Source organism: Saimiri boliviensis, chromosome 19 (genome assembly GCF_048565385.1).
Source record: "Saimiri boliviensis isolate mSaiBol1 chromosome 19, mSaiBol1.pri, whole genome shotgun sequence".
In the NCBI taxonomy this organism is placed as follows: Eukaryota; Metazoa; Chordata; class Mammalia; order Primates; family Cebidae; genus Saimiri; species Saimiri boliviensis.
In genome coordinates this window covers 29,040,704-29,057,629 of record NC_133467.1, presented here as the reverse complement: position 1 = coordinate 29,057,629, position 16,926 = coordinate 29,040,704, and the positions used below count along the sequence as shown (strand labels likewise).

General features: G+C 38.7%; 1 protein-coding gene and 1 long non-coding RNA gene across 4 annotated transcripts in view; one reads left to right on the top strand and one right to left on the bottom strand.

Moving 5' to 3' along the window:
* The window catches only part of RGS5 (regulator of G protein signaling 5), a 56,571-nt gene that overhangs the window by 7,166 nt on the left and 32,479 nt on the right, over positions 1-16,926 (bottom strand). The window contains exons 2-4 of the mRNA XM_003943393.4: positions 15,131-15,241; positions 9,112-9,173; positions 286-452 (exon numbers count right to left, since the gene is read on the bottom strand). Coding sequence (XP_003943442.1) covers positions 286-452; positions 9,112-9,173; positions 15,131-15,241 — 340 coding nt within the window. The remainder of the gene's footprint in view (positions 1-285; positions 453-9,111; positions 9,174-15,130; positions 15,242-16,926) is intronic.
* LOC141582244 (uncharacterized) overlaps positions 9,629-16,926 on the top strand; it is a 50,490-nt gene continuing 43,192 nt past the window's right edge. For 2 of the 3 annotated variants that reach the window (XR_012515058.1, XR_012515057.1), the window contains exon 1: positions 9,629-10,067. This is a non-coding gene — a long non-coding RNA (uncharacterized LOC141582244). The remainder of the gene's footprint in view (positions 10,068-16,926) is intronic. The other variant, XR_012515059.1, reaches the window with a different exon arrangement.

Sequence of the window (16,926 nt, the reverse complement as noted above, 5' to 3'; positions counted from 1 at the left end):
AGACTCAACAATTCATGCAAGATTTCAAATTGGTATGATTTCCACTAGAGGTTATGTGCTGCTGAAGTGAGACCCATAAAACTAAAAGCAGTCTGAGCCGGATTCATGTTCATAAATACTTGACCATGTTGTTCTGCCTTTGTACTCAGAAGGTGCTTAATAAGGTGGCCAATTCACAAATAGGAATAGCCTTTGGCTCCCAACAGGAGGTCTGTGTCTCAGATGTAAATCCTTCCTAAGAGCTAATGAGCTACCCTTAACTGACCCACCTACCCACAGACCAACCTCTTTAGGAGCCTCCGTTTGAATGAATTCTTCAAAAATTTGCTTTGCCTTCTCAGCCATCTTGGCAGGGGACTTGATCTTCTTGTAATCCTCACAGGCAATCCAGAACTCAAGGTTTTCCTCACTGAATTCAGACTTCAGGAAACTTTTGAAACTGGCAAGTCCATCTAGCAAGGGAAAAAAGTCAGTTAGAGAAATTTATTGATTTACTTAACAAATGGCATACCCTTCTCTTTAGCTTAGTCTTACTATATAGCCTAGTCTTATTTACTTACTATTTTTGTTGTTTATGTAAGAATCTTACAAATGTTAACTCATTTAATCTTCCTTACAAAGCTAAGAGGCAGGTGCTATCAATATCCCATTCCGTAAATGAGGTCGGAGAGATCAAGTGATTTTCCCATAATAACCAGCTGGTAAGTGGCAGAGCCAGAATTCAAACCGAGGGTTTGAAGCCTGGCTCAGGAGTCCATGCATTTATCCATTATTCTAAGCTACTTCTCAAGAGATGCGTGAATCAGCTTCTTGGAAAAGAAACTGTCCAATAATGGCTGCCCACTTTTTACTGCATCTGGACTGGGAGAAAAATACAAGGCCAACACAAATGTTGTATCTGTGACGGAAAGGGAAAGGGCTTACCAATGCTATTCTATGCAGAAGCTTTAGCTCCTTCATATCCAGCTTCCTTTACCCCTTCATTCAAATGCAAAAGGAATGGGACAGAGATGGAAGATAGAGAACAGAGAACACAGAGCTCAAGCCCTGCTCAGCATGTAGAGCTGTAGGAAACTCTGAAACTAGACAGAGCAATTTACCACATTGTCTTTCCAAACAATTGAATGCAATGTCTGTTTTAGTGACAAATGTTTACCTATTTACATATTAAGGAACACTGTTAACACTAATGCCATTCTGGACACTTAAACCACAAAGGAGAAAATAATACATTTAAAACTTGGCTTGTTCATGTAAGTAATGTTAATGTTAAGTATCACTACGAACTACTTACAATTCTTTATTCTCTCTTTGTACAGATTATGCTCCAAGCACTATGATAAGTCACTATGATAAGTAAAATAGACATGGTTCCTGTCCTAATGGCTTATAGATTCTGGAAAGAGTAGAAAGAAAATGAAGAAATAGAAGAAATACTTACACAATGAAAGGAAACTATATGAAAGGTAGTAACAGAATCATAGGAGAGTCCTGACTTCATTTTAGGCTAAGGGAAGGCAAGAAAGTAACATTCAATTTGAGACCCAAAGGATGAATGGGAAAGGGCCAGCTGAAGTTACCATAGAGTGTGCTTACCATGTCCATCAATTATACATCAGGTTTTCTTAACATGTTAAAGTTAATATAGTTATTATGATTCTTTTTCAGTGTACAATTGCTCATGTAGAATAAACTTCGATTTATAATTTTAAAACTATGTAATATATAGATATAGTCTATATAGATTATAGTATATAAATATAGATATAGCCTATTATATATAGATATAGTTTTTAAATTATAAACTAAAACTATAAGACTAAAATTAAACTATGTATATATAAGGATTCTTGGGCCTGATCCAGTATTTTCCTTCTCCTTAATGCTGAATAATATATATATATATATATCTATATATAGATAGATAGATAGATATCTCGTATAATATATATATTATTCAGCATACATTAGACACAAACACACACACCAAAATTCTAACAAATGTATATCTATAGGAAGATAATTCATGTTCGTTTATTATCTAAGAAAAGTAAAGATTTCCAAAGGGAGGAGAGAGAAAACTCTAATTTTCCAGAGGCTGTGTCAAAATCACAGACCTACCCTCAGTAACATGTTTTGAATGTCACTTTGCCCTCCAGGGCAGAAGGCAAGATTACTGTTACCAGCACTTTAGGGTCCAGTTTTCTCTAATTTGTCCCCACCTGGAGACACGTCTGCACTACATCAGTTCTGCTTAGAGATCATATTTATGTTCTGAATTCATTTCCTTTGGCCTAATTTCCATGTATTCTTTTTCCCTATTCTTTTCATAGGCTCTAAATTTTCATTTATTAGTCATTGCCAAGACATTGATTTCACACAAGCATAAAATGTATGCAATAATAAAGATACTATAGTTATCCATTTTCAATTTACCTCCTGTACACTTTTACTGTCCTCGTACCCTTCATGGTACCCTGTAACAATACCCAATTTTAAAGAAAAAGAATGGCTAGGGTGGTCATTAATTTGCATTAGGGTCACCATCGATTTCAGGATTCAAACAAGACACTTTGCTATTTGATCCCTTCTTCCTGTACTTACCCTAAATACATTTTTAATTGATTAAAAATATTTCTGGGAGCAATGGTAGGTATAATAAACAATTTTCAACACTTGTAAAAAGAAAAAAAACATTTTTTCTAGAAACTTGGCTAGAAGAATCACTCTGAAACCATTTGATAACCTATAACTGGATAAAATCAACTGTATTTTCTCTCTCTCTTAATATTTCCTACTATATTTCCAGCACTATTTGTCTCAATTTAGTGACACACGAGTCAACATAAGTGCTAAAAGAAAAATATAATGACAGAGAGAGACATTCTGTCATGGTTAAAATGTCCATTGTTTATTCTCATTAGTCCATACCCTACAACCTGTCTCTGAATCACCCATTCTGCGTCTGTTTAAAACATAGAGACAAAATCTCAGTCCTCCCAAACATTGCTATTTATGACCTGAGGAAGTATGCTGGGATTCCCCAGCAATGTTCCCATTGACGGCATTTCCACGGAATAAGCTTGCAAAATAACTTTCCTGCACAGCAAGTCCATTTCCTGGATAGTAATTTAATAACTTTCACTGAATTTCACAGTATTATTTTAATCTTTTTGTTAACGTATAACTCATAAAATGGCTTTCCATTGTATTGGTCTGTGAGATGTCTAAAGCTATTCCTTCTCTCTCCTGGCTTTGGGCATTCTCTAGAGGGTCCCACTAAAGCCACCCCTGAGACCCCTTCTCCTCCTTAGCCTCTGGTTGTCTATCAGTTCCTTCCACAGCAATTCTCTCTGTCACCCCTGCGGACATTCTATTAGGTCAGAGTCAAACACAATCCAGGCCAATGTCTCTATTCTGTAAAGAACACACATTTATTCTTTGCCCTATCACCATTCCTCTATCCACTCCACACCCCAATAGAGTCTCAGCACGCCTCCCTGACAAATCACCACGTTCTTCCCTGCTGAGCCTACACGGAGCCTCAGAGTGCCTCTTGACCCACCTCTTCAAGCATCCACTATCTAGATAGCCAACGAAACCACCTGATTATCTGGTCTTATGAAAACACTCCCAGTTGTAATCCACACTACAATGAATGGTGTCACTTTTGACATCGATGTAAACTAGCAGCCCTACCTAAGAACAAGATGAAAACACCTATAAAATCGCTTTGAAAATCAAAGGAGCATTAGACAAATCAAAGCTAGTTTGGTATAAAGGAAAAAATATTAAAAACTAAATTAGTGGCCGGGCGCGGTGGCTCAAGCCTGTAATCCCAGCACTTTGGGAGGCCGAGGCGGGTGGATCACAAGGTCGAGAGATCGAGACCAACCTGGTCAACATGGTGAAACCCCGTCTCTACTAAAAAGACAAAAAATTAGCTGGGCATGGTGGCGCGTGCCTATAATCCCAGCTACTCAGGAGGCTGAGGCAGGAGAATTGCCTGAACCCAGGAGGCGGAGGTTGCGGTGAGCCGAGATCATGCCATTGCACTCCAGCCTGGGTAACAAGAGCGAAACTCCGTCTCAAAAAAAAAAAAAAAAAAAAAAAAAACTAAATTAGTGAGGCCAGGTGCAGTGGCTCATGCCTGTATTCTCAGCACCTTGGGAGGCCAAGGCAGGCAGGTCATGAGGTCAAGAGGTCAAGACTCTTCTGGCCAACATTGTGAAACCCTGTCTCTACTAAAAGAACATAAATTAGCTGGGCTTAGTGGTGTGCACGTATAATCCTAGCTACTCAGGAGGCTGAGACAGAAGAATAACTTGAACCCAGGAGGCCGAGGCTGCAATGAGCTAAGATTGCACCACTGCATTCCAGCCTGGGTGACAGAGCGTGACTCCATTTCAAAACTAGATTAATGTAAATCTCTTCAACCAGGGGAGGCAAAAATGAAGTCATTGATAGTTGATAAGCACCATTTCTAGCTTATTGGTTCAAAATTATATTACTGCAATAACTTGAACAAGTCATCAAATGTCTCTGAGACTCTGTTCCCTTATCTGTTAAATGGAGATAAAGGAACCTATCTGATGAGGTTGTACTAAGAAATAAATAATTCATATAAAGTTCTTATATGGTACCAAACATAATTATCATTATGTAGCGCAATCCTTGTTGGCATTCATTATCATTATTCATTACAAATTTTAAATTAATCTTTTAATGAATTCAAAACCCAAATCCAACGTTGCCTTGTCTGTAAGGCAGTCTTTACTACCATCAACTTGCTCTCAAGGATTTTTATCATTATGGGAGAAGCACTCACTTTCTGTGTTTTTGTTGGGCTTGTTTTCTTTTGTATCTTTTCCATGAGGCTGTTAATTCTTTGAGTTAGAGGTTTGAGTTTCACCTGTTTGCCTCTGGTCTAAATCCCACATCCCAGTCTAAATCTGTGCACCTAACATTTAACAGAGGTTCCCATGGAAATAAGACACATTCAGGGGAGCATTTGCTTCCAAGTGACAGAATCAAAGAACACTAACTTTAAAAAAAAATTATATATCGATTTTGCTGTATTTTATTTCATCGGCAAGTTCCCTAACCCCCCTTAATCTCAATTTCATTTTCTAAAAACTAGGAATGGTAATGGCACTCAAGTCCTAAAATTACTACAATCATTAAATTAACTAATATATGCAAAGTGCTTAGAACAGTACTTGGCACAGGATGAATAAGTGCAAGCTGTTGCTTTTATTAGAATAATTATTTTCAAGGAAATTACGGTTGCCCATGAGGAAGGTGATGACAAAAATGAACCAGAAATGAGAAGGAAGAAGACCAAAGGGGAACAAGCAAAGATAGAAACAAAAAGATGTATCTGGATCCAGGCTCCTTCATTTCCCACAGACAATCTAAACAGCAAGGGTGTCTTAAGGAGATGCTCTGACCTTCTGGAGCTCCTGCGGAGGGGAGATCCCCATGAAAACTTTACTGTTTCTGGCTTGTTTCGTTCTTCCTCTGCTCTTAAAAATGGTCATGTGGGGAACTATTAAATGTCACTGTCTTATTTAAACTCCCATGTGAAATCTATTTTTGTGTTTAAGAAACAACACACTGTGTATACGCCCCACGTGCCTATGAAATGAAAACAGATGGTGCCACCTAAAGAACTGAAGGCAAAACGTGTAGGAAGTTGATGTACTTTCAGAACAGAGTCACATATACCGGATGATTAAAAATTACTTTGAACATGAGGGAAGATGAGAGGAACCTTGTGAGAAAAGATGGAGTAGCAGCTTAACTGTCTTATGTTTTTTGGAAGCTTGGTACCAGTTAACTTCAGTTTCACTCAATAAAAAGGAAGATGTGAATGTAATAATTCTTGGGGAACTATTTAATATAGCAACTGTGAAAGTCAACATCCTACATTAACGTAACTGCCAAATTTCCCTTATAAATTGATAGTGATGCTATTCCTCAAGGTTAAATGGTTTAAATTTATCAAATCAAACATGCAAAAAGAGTTTTTAAAGTGGTTTGTCTTGATTTGTTTTTATAGCAACAGGGTCTCTCTCTGTGGTCCAAGCTGGAGTGCTGTGGTGCAATCCTGGGCTCAAGCTATCCTCCTGCCTCACACCTGGCTATTTTTCTTTCTTTCTTTCTTTTTTAGAGATGGGGTATTTTTATGTTGCCCAGGCTGCTCTTGAACTCCTGGCCTCAAGCAATCCTTTTGCCACAGCCTTCCAAAGTGTTGGGATTACAGATATGAGCCACTGCAGCTGGCCCCAGTTATGAAGTTTTCAATGTATATATGTCCCAAATGTATCTTTCTTCATTACCTGTTTTGCATCAGCCACAGCTAATGTTAGGTAGTATCTGATCATAGACTATTAGTTTCCAGGGACTCAAAGAAGAACTTCTCATAAGAACTGATTTATTGGTTTGGCTTACAGTTATTCATGGTATTCCATAGCTGATGTCTGGGAAAATAGGTCAAATATTGTCTCTTCAGATTGGTGATGCTGGAAGAGAATTATCTGGGTATGCCTGGCATTCCACTGGTTCTTCTCTAGGAGCAGCCAGACAGAAACAAGGAGCAAAGACAGAGTGGCAAGAGAGACGTAGAGAAAGAATAGTCATGGGGAGAAGCAGAGACAGATAAAGGAGAAGAGAGCAATATAGTGACAGTAAGAATAGAGAACTAGAGAGGGAAGAGACTCTCTCACTTACCGATGGCTTCACCTCCCAGAGGGCCATGGCTTGCCTTTGTATCTGTGAGGTCTCTATACCCATACCATAACCCCTCTTTTTTAGTTGGGCTAGTTTGAATGGATTAGTGTCCCTTTCAAGGAAAGCTTTGATCAGAATAGTTACAAATGCTTTCCTATTTATTGCTTTAGGGAAATGCCCAGGTCTTAAAAATATTAGTCACTTAAGAAGATAATTATGTGGAACTTATATATAAACACACAGGCAAACACACACAAGAATACATACACGTACTACATACGCACATAAATACACAGGTATAATTTTAAAATACATATATAATTCAATGAAATATTGTGATTATATCTATATACATACATGTGTATATACATGCACATATGTGAACACACACAGGTCCAATTATATTTTCCCCTCTGAGAAGTAGAAAATATTACTGTGAGGCTCTCAGGTCTCTCACACCAGTAATCATCTGTTTGCAAGCTGAAAATCTTCAGTCCTTTAACAAATGCTAAGGTGTCAACACTAACTGCCTCTGGCTTAACTCTATTTAACTCTATCTTACTCTAGTTTTCTTATTCCAGTAGCTCTCTGTCTCCTAAAAGCCTGAAATATATAGACATGTGGCCCTAAGGATTTAGTGTGACTGAAAAGGATTGTATATTGGCACATAAATGTTTATTCTTCTCAGTGGTTTTGAAAACATGAAAATAGTTCTGCTAACTCTCAGGTTTTTTGACAATAGCAGTAAATACCTGTGTTCAGAGTACTAGCATTCATCATTTATCAATAGGTCATCTGTGAATCTACTATTGGCCCAGAAGCCACTGGAGCAAGACCTAAGTCCATTAATAAACACAAATATTTTTCTACTAGTTGACCTCTTGGAATTTCTAGGTCCAAGAAGCAAAATGAATTAGTTCATTCACTCATTCACTACATAAATCTTCACCAAACATCTTGTATGTGTCAGGGCAGGGTACTTTGTTTAGCGCAAGAAAAAAGGAGAGAGAATCAGAAATGAATAAGCTAGAGAAAGTTTTAAATTACAGACTGTGGTGGTCTGTCTCCAAAAATAAAAGATTAATCTATTGCAAGTAAGCAGGAGCTTATGACATCAAAAACAAGACAAAGAATGTTCACATTCAATTCAACACACATTCCTTGTCATCTACTCTGTGCCTATTAATTGTGATAGTCTTGTGAGAAATATTTTGTAAATCCTTATTTTTGCAAAGCATGTAACAAAGTCTTATATTCCATTCTTGTGATAAAGATGAAGAAATATAGATGAGGTATTTTAAATTGAATCATACTTTTAGAGTGAATTATTCAACAATATTTGTTTTCCTGATACTATACATGCCCTGTTGTGAAATTATCTACATGAAAAAGACTAACTCTTGCCCACTGGTGAGTTTATAGTCTATCATAGAAGGGAGCCAACTATGAACAGAACAGAAGGCAGCAAGTATTAAGTGGCATAAAAGATGTGCAGACAAATGGCTTTGGAAATTTACAGCATGGATAAATTGTTCTGGATGGTCAAGGAACACTGGACATTTCTTATTTGAATTATCTGTTATAGGTGAGAGAGAATTTCAACAGAGAGAGATGTGAGTAAAAGATATTCTAGCCAAGGGAATTAAATGTAGGAATCCTACATGAACAGGGAAGAGTTCAGTTTGCCTACAGGCAGGCCATATAGTTGTGGTGATCTTGAACACCAGAAATTTGAAGTTGATACTGTAAGTCAGGGGAATCAGTAAGGATTTCGGACTGGGGAAAGGCACCTAGTGCTTACAGATCCACTGGCATTAGCTTGGCAAAGAGTCTGCACTGATTAGCACCCTTGTCATGTCTTGAATGAAAATGTAAAAGACATGGTGCCAGAAGAGGAAACTGAAGCTGGGGGAGATAACAACCCAGGTCAGGTCACAAGAGCAGTTGACAGTATAATAGTTTGAACTAGGAGGTACCACTCATGACTTGTTAGTGATCTTTACACTGCTATATCTGATCTTAATTTGTTATGAGGCTAAGTCAGGAAAGGTAGTTTCTCTGTTTTACTGATGAGAACATTGAGAAGGTCAAGCCACTTGTTCTGGCTCATCCAAGTAAGCAGGATAGATGGGAACACAACCTACAATCATGAGTCTTCAGAACACCTTATGGTCACATCCCTCCACAGTGCCACGGACTCTCCTTTCCTTGTGAACTGGATAATCACCTACTTGTGGCCCCCTTCCGTTGTTCATACCACCTTCAAAAATTGAAGAAGTGTCCAAATTGGGGAAGAAGAATGCAGGCAACACAAAGGTGTTTTTTGTTTCTGTCCCTGACCTGACCTTTATTTTTAAAAAAAAACCAATGCAAACTTACAGTTGTTCTGCAGGAGTTTGTCCAGGGAATCACGCCACTGCAGGGCCTCGTCCAGCGAGGGCCTACATCAATAACAAGAAGAGAAAGGGTATGGCTTAAGTAGGGATCGAACCACATGTACCAGCAGTAACTCCTCCCTGTTCCTCTTAGATGGAAATGATATGACTGTTGGTCTATGCTCAGGACGAAGGAGTTTGAGTTATTTTCTCTCTAACAATTGGGTTTGATGAGCTGGTTTGCTTTCCTACAGCTCTATTGCATATCTTCATCTTTTCTGAATGATTTCGTTACGTCTGTCTCTTTTTAGAAGTGTAGTTTACTTGTCACTAAGTTGTGACTTGATATTCTTGCATATCCCATGAAAGTTGTTCCAATTGTAGTCTTTTTTTCCAAATATAACTTCCTGAAATTCAGTTGTTCCATTACAGGGATTGAACTCCTGTTCTCAGCCTCACCATTACTGCATGTTAACTACTTAAGTGAATCAGCAAAAGGCATTGGGTTTCTACATCCACATCCCAAAGCCATCTAATTAAGGCTAGCAGAAGATGTGAATGTATAATGCTTTCCTTATGTTGGGATTGTGATCATAGCAAATTTACATGTTAAAAACTGTAGGTACATTTCTCCTATCTACTTAGGACAGGATCAGACTTTTTAAAAAAAGATTTACTCTGTCTGATTTTTTAAAAAGTGGTTAATATATCCTGAATAAGAATGTTATACTCAAATACTTGAGATGCTGACTCAAAAGGAGAAGGTTATAGCCAACACATAATTTCTCCTTAGGCTGTTTCTATTTTAACATTTATATATGCAGAACCCTGCAGCTATTCCATTTTAACCACCAATTTTTCTCTCACAACAGGATGTGTCAAGTGGAGCTGGTATTGTCTGGGAAAAATGGCTGACTGCACACTCTTCGGCTCACCCGGCTCGAACTCTTGCATTATGATGTGAGTTCTTCATTGTCAAATCAAAACAGACTGACAAAGCATTATTAGAATATTAAGGCCAAATGAGGTGTTTTTTCCTAAACTGGAATTTTCTTGGCTCTTAATTTGTTTATCAACTGTCCAAAGAAAATTCCTGCTTCTAGTTTTTATACAATGATATTTCAGGAGAGGTAAATTATTCAGATAGGCAGCTTAGGCTTAATTTGTTTATCAACTGTCCAAAGAAAATTCCTGCTTCTAGTTTTTATACAATGATATTTCAGGAGAGGTAAATTATTCAGATAGGTGCTTAGGTTGATATGACAGCTGCTTATTCTAGTTTTCATTTTGCTGTCCCAGGCACAGAATCAGCTTCACTTTCTTTATGTAAGGAATCTAAGACAGCAGTAGGTTTTGGGCTAAAATATTGCCAAAAATTCCTTTCCTTCTCTATTCCTCATTCCAGCACATGCATAGGTTGTGAGTCCTGATTATATGATTTTTCATAAAGTTTTGTGTTCACTCTTTGCAAGTTAAACTTGCCAAAGTAACAAACCTTGTGAAATAATCTTGGGAGATTTCTGTTTTCCTGGATAGAAACACAGCCATCATAGACGGAAAACACACTAATGCCTCAGAAATTTATTTCTCTATAGTGTTCTGATTTATTTTACTTCTATCCAGAAAAGGATCTATCTACTAGAGGTCAATAAATCCTCTTGGCTCTTTTATATTATTGCAAATTGAGAACTATTTTTGTACCTGTTATTTCATACTTAACATGTTTGTCACAAGGCCTTACACATCTTACCTTCTTCGCTACAGCAGTTTCAATAATAGACACATAATAGACACCCACCAAGTTCCTATTCATTGTTGACAGAGCAGCAGGACATTAAATTATTGGACAAAAGAAACTAGCTCAGAGCAAGAGGAATGCTGGTTTACTCACAGGATTTCCTGATTTTATAAATATACTCATTAAATGAAATCACTTTCCTGCCCCACTTTTCCTCTGGTTAGTACAGAGGAGCAAAGGAAGAAGAAATGACAGGAGCAGGTACACCAAACTTAAGCATGTTATCTAATCTGATTTGTCCCAAATGGTCTTGTTGGAACTAGGCTAATGGTCAATAACAGCAGCACAACACAACCAAGATTAAATTCCTGAAAAGGACATGTGCAGAGCCCACTTGGGAGTGAAATTGGTCAAAACTGATTTAAGGGTACAGTCAAGCAGGATGCATCCCCCACAGCATGAAGCCCAGTGTTTTGATTACCAGCCTAGAAGCTAACAGCGGTTCATCCTGTCCCTAGTCTCAGAATTTGCCAGTCCTCATTAGGTCTGAATTCATTGGAAACAAGATAGATGCAGATCTAAATGACCAACAAATGTCCCAGTTTGCTAGGTCATAGCTGACCACAGAGGATGGGCATGGAGTTTCTTTGGGTGGGTGTGTGTGGGTGAAAGAGGAAGCTATTTCCAATGAAACTCAAACATTTATAGAGATGATTAGCCACATGTTTTATAATGCCTAGTGTAAATGCCACTTGGTCCAGGAAGTAGCCATCTCTGCTAGAAGTGCCATCTCTCTTTTCACTTTACTCTTAACCACATTTACTCACTGAATCTCCACATGGCAATGATGCGCTCACTGCCCAAGGGTTTAGGCTGTCATGCACAGAGAGCTTTTCCCATTCTGCCCTATCCCATGGTGTACCCTTACAACATCAATCCACCTTGCAATAAATGTGTGTCCGATTAATAAGTAAGTGAATGATGGTTTTACCCTGAGTTAGCCTGGTTGATGAAAGTCACAAATAACCCTAAACTTCTATTTTGATGACCAGTCCCGTGAACCAGTATTACTGCTATTGGCAATGCTGGCCCTTACTAGCTGTAACCTCTCTAAAGTGCCTGTGGTTGGGTTTTTCATTTGTTTTCGTTTTGGTTTAATTTGATTTTTAATCTATGTAGTGCCTGGCACACTTAAAATGTCTTAATAATGTTCTTGCACATCGGTACTCTTAACAAGGAAAAAAAATTTCAAGTTATTTACTGTCAATTAGACAAGTCTAGTCCCCTCTCCCTTCCTGGCCCACAGTGCAGTCTGCTCATGACCAGGGTCAAGTCTATGAGCATCTACTGAGCCCTTACCTGATGGACAGCAGTGACCTGGGCACCATGGTTGGGGATACAGACTTAAAAACAAGCAAAACAAGTCATTTTTTGATATCCATATGTGGGCCTGAAATTGTACATACATCTTTAGTCCTTACAGCCAGGCTCACTCTAAGTTAACCAGGTGAGTGTATGCAGGACAGCTTTCTTTAACTCTTTTCCACTAGCACAGGCTAGCTACTGTTTATGTGTGGAGGTCATTCTTGAGTATAAAATGATCGCTGCAACAACAAACCAAAAAAAAAGGGCTTAAAAATTGCTGACATAGGGGAAAAGGAGACAATTGTAATATAAAATCAACTATATGAATATCTATATCAGCTCCTAACATTTTACAATTGATGATATTGTAAGCCATGATAACAGTTATCACAAACTAAACCTATGTGGTGGACTAATTGTGTCCGTTGTTTATCAGGAGGGGCTATAGCAGAGCCTTAAGGAATGCTCATGTCCAGAGGGTGGGCAACAGTGGGAGTACTCAGAGAAAGGGAAGGCAGGGGGAGAACGCAAGACCAGAAGTCCAGGAAGAGAGTTTTAAGAGTAGGTCAACTGGTGAGCCGTCAAACGCTGCAGGCAACTCACAGGTGGGGCCTTAGAGACAACAGTTCCAGTGAGGAAGAAAGGTTGAAGCTGGGTGAGATGATCCAGAAAAGACTGAAAGCCATGAGAACCGACTTAGTTTTCTACAGTTAGCCAATTAAAGTAAGAGAAAGGTACAGATGCAGAAGGAGAGAGAGGTGGGAAGGAAATGTTTCAGCATGGAACACGGGTACCTGTTTGCTCCTAGGGGAAGAGGGTCCACGAGGTAAAAAGGTAACTAAAATGCTAAAAGGGGAACAGAGCTGGCTTTAGGGGTAGGAATGTAAGTAGCTTTTTTCTGTTTTTTTTTCTCAATGGTCCATTTTTTTAAAAATGAGAACTCAAAAATACATGTTAAAAAATAGAAAATGCCTTTTAAAAAACTGATTCTACTGATGTCAATAACCCAAAGAATATGAAAGGGGTTAAAAATACCTCCAGTCAAGAGAAGAATTATTTTCTCCTTCGAGAGAAGAATATGAGTTAAAAATACAGAGAAATTTTCAAGTGGAGAGAGAGAGAGAGAGGGAGCTTATGCAGAACACAGTATTTCCTGTCAGATAAATGGCGTAGAAAGTTGCCAAATATGAGGAGGTGGGATGGGGTTTATGGATTCAGAGGAGAGTGGGAAACTTTTTTAGTGGTCACTGTTGGAAATGCAGCAGACACAGAATTATTCTCTAGGGATATGAAGGATTTTTTCCAAAACAATTTAGTCTTCTGGAGGAAGGAAGGGGATGGAAGACAAGAAAAGCAAATAATCCAATAAATGGTCAGCCCCAGGGTTTCTTCCAAAACAGCTTCTCTCTGAATCCCTGGTAAGCCCCACATTGCAAGGGTCTATGTAACTGTTAAAGCAGAGATTTAAAACAGGAAATGAGGAACTCTATTTTTTAAGGTTAATTCCAACAGATCAATAACAATTCTCACATTGTTTTCTTCAAAATAGATGCTTTGATCTGTTCCTGCTCTGAAATGTGGTTCCTACTCTCCACTACCCCTTGGTGCCTGCTGCTCCACACTGAATTAGCTTCTCCTTTTCAAATGCAGAAAATTCAATTATGCCTCACTTCCTGTTTAGAATCACTTTGAAGTAAGAAAAAAAAATAAGGGGGAATGGAAATATTCACTTAGGTTAATGGAAAAAGATTTTAAAAAGAAAAGGAATAACTTATCTCTTTATCTTCCAGTCAATCCAGCTATATTAAGTTGAGGTCATTTGGACAAAGGATGGACTGGTCACTTTACATAAATGTTACATATAAAAAGAGAAATGGAGGTTAAGGTGGCTCCTATATTTTTACCACACTTCTGTGATATCCCCAAAGCTCTAAGATAGCAGAGTGAAGGAGTCTGAATACCTTGGTGTTTTCTTCTTCCCATTTTCCTTTCTTGATTTTCATGGGTATCTGTTTTAATGGGAAGATGGAGTGTGTCTGTCTGTAGTGCCACTCTCTGCAGCTAGCAGGGATGATGACGCACGATGGGAATGCTGGGAGTCGTGTTCCTGAGTTAAGCTCAGGCCGATGCACACTGTTCCTGCTATGAAATGTCATAGCAGGATTCACTGTCATAACATCACGATTCTTTAGAAGTACAGTTCCCTAGGTTGTCTGAACTGACAGGAGGACTATGTAGGGAGAGGGGAATGGGGATGAGGGAGGACTGCAGAAATCCAATCAAGAATCTTAATTTATGAATTGGAAAAACAATACTTGGTGTACCTTAAATAGAAATAGCTAGTCAAGTGTTCGTTCTTAAGTAACTGACTTTGTTCCTCTGTTGGGCCTTGAGGGCCACTATCTTGGAGAAGCAACGATTAGGTTTACATTGTCCGCTTAGTCCTTAGCATCCCTCTGAGGGAAATGTTCTCATATCTGCCCCCCCGCTGAGGAAGCAGTCTTAGATAGTTCCCCGGCAGGTAGGTAAGCATCCAGGGTTCGTAATTAACTGGATCAGGAGTGGCTACTAAGACAGTGAATGAACAGGTATTTTTACCACACGACTGTGTGGTAAGTAACTGAGGAAGTGGCTGGTGTCATTTTGTAAGTATGATCTGTCTCTCCAAAAAGAAGGCAGAGCCGTATCTTTCATTTTAAAAATATTCTACCAGTATTCAATAAGATGATTCAGACATGAGATAGTTGGGTTTTTTTTTTTTTTTTTTTTTAAAGCTTCTTTGCAAACCAACTCTCTGAGGGTCTTATGATCCTTAATGAGTATTTGAAGGGGGTAGTTCTACAGCTGAGGAATGGTGCTGAACACTTGAAAAATAGCCATCCTCTGGAGGAAATGAGTGGAATCCATATTCATGACTCACTTCTGGGTCTTGGCTGGTTTCTCCGGCTTCTCGTTGTATGGAATGACAAGGTCACCAGCTGAGTCTGGCTTCTGGAGGAGAATTCCCAACTTGATCTTAATTTCCTTGGCCCTGAAAGAAGAGACACAAGGGGGAATGAGGACACCACAGAGATTTCAAAGAGAGATTTCTTCCTGTATCAGAGAAACACAAATGAACAAAATCCCATTTCACTTTTATGTCTCTTGTGGCAGGAAGAATACTAATGCAGAAATTAGGCCACCTAAGTTCTCATAATTAGCATTTACCACGCTCTTAGTATGTCCTTTCTTAATTTGCACTACATTTTAATCCTCATTATTGTTTCATACGTATTCACTCCTTGTATATCTGCAGATACTATAGTATTATTTCCATTTTGCAGATGAGGTCACTGAATGACAGGAGTTTAAATAATTTAAGATAACCCAGTCAGTGTTTGGTGGAGACAGATGTGAGTCCAAGCTGTCTGATGCTGCAGTTCCCAGGTGGAACTATGCGCGCATTACCTACCAGTCTGCTGAGGGCTCTGGTCCTCACTATTATTAGATATATGACATTTGGGGAAAATGGTTACTTTTTACTGCCAGACCTCAGTTCCCTCATCTGTAAAATGATGACATTAACCATCATTTTAGATGTTTTTTTGAGCCATTTCCAGCAATAAAATCAAATCATTCCACTCAATTATTTATTTCTCTATAAAATTTTTGTTTCCAACCTCGTATCCATTGTTCCCCATGGCTGTTGGAGTATCTTATGTGCAGTGAGCCTTGATAAATGAGTACTAGTTGCCAAACAGGGAAACAGCAGAATGTGCCACTTCTTTGTAGCTTCTGTATTTTAGTGAGTAGATCCGGTCAGGATTCTGGGTACTCCTCCGTCACAGGATGCAACTATTTTCATGCTCAGTTTTCAAACTAAACTTCTATCCATTACTAGAAAAGCACCAGGCAAATCTTAAATAGTAATCCATAGGACAAGTTGTTAAATACTGGGAGACCCAAAACGCTACACTTTCTAGGGACTTAAGCACGTTACTCATGCTTTTAAGAGAGGGTTTGTCATATTCCATTACGGTCATTGACTTAACGTTTCTGTTTTTCCACTTGAATATGAGAACTTTTTGATAATAGAAATTTAGTCTTAAATGCATTTTTTTCTTTTCTTTTTTTCTGAGATGGAGTCTTGCTCAGACTGGAACGCAGTGGCATGATCTTGGCTTACTGCAACATCTGCTTTCTGGGTTCAAGCAATTCTCCTGCCTCAGCCTCCCAAGTAGCTCAGATTACAGGTGCATGCCACCATGCCTGGCTAATTTTTTGTGTTTTTAGTAGAGGCGTGGTTTCACCATGCTGGACAGACTGGTCTTGAACTCCTGACCTCGTGATTCACCCGCCCCGGCCTCCCAAAGTGCTGGGATTACAGGCATAAGCCACATTGCCCAGCCTCTTAAATACCTTTTAACCCCTGTGCCTAGCACAATGCTTGGCAACATAGTAAACATTTAAAAATATTTGCTAAAGTGAACTAATAATGTCTTGATTGTGTTCCTTACAAATCTGCTAACATTTACCTCCCAGTCAATGCTAATCATAAACACTCTTAAAGAGATGTGGTGAAGTTCACATGGCGGCCAAGTAGGATTTTACTATTGTACACATACTTTCCCCATTGTTCACACAAAGACAGTGATGAGGCAATTTAAGTAAATAAAATGCCTAAGATTCACAGTTACGGATATTAGGAAGAAAAATTTAAGGAAACATATCGTGGTA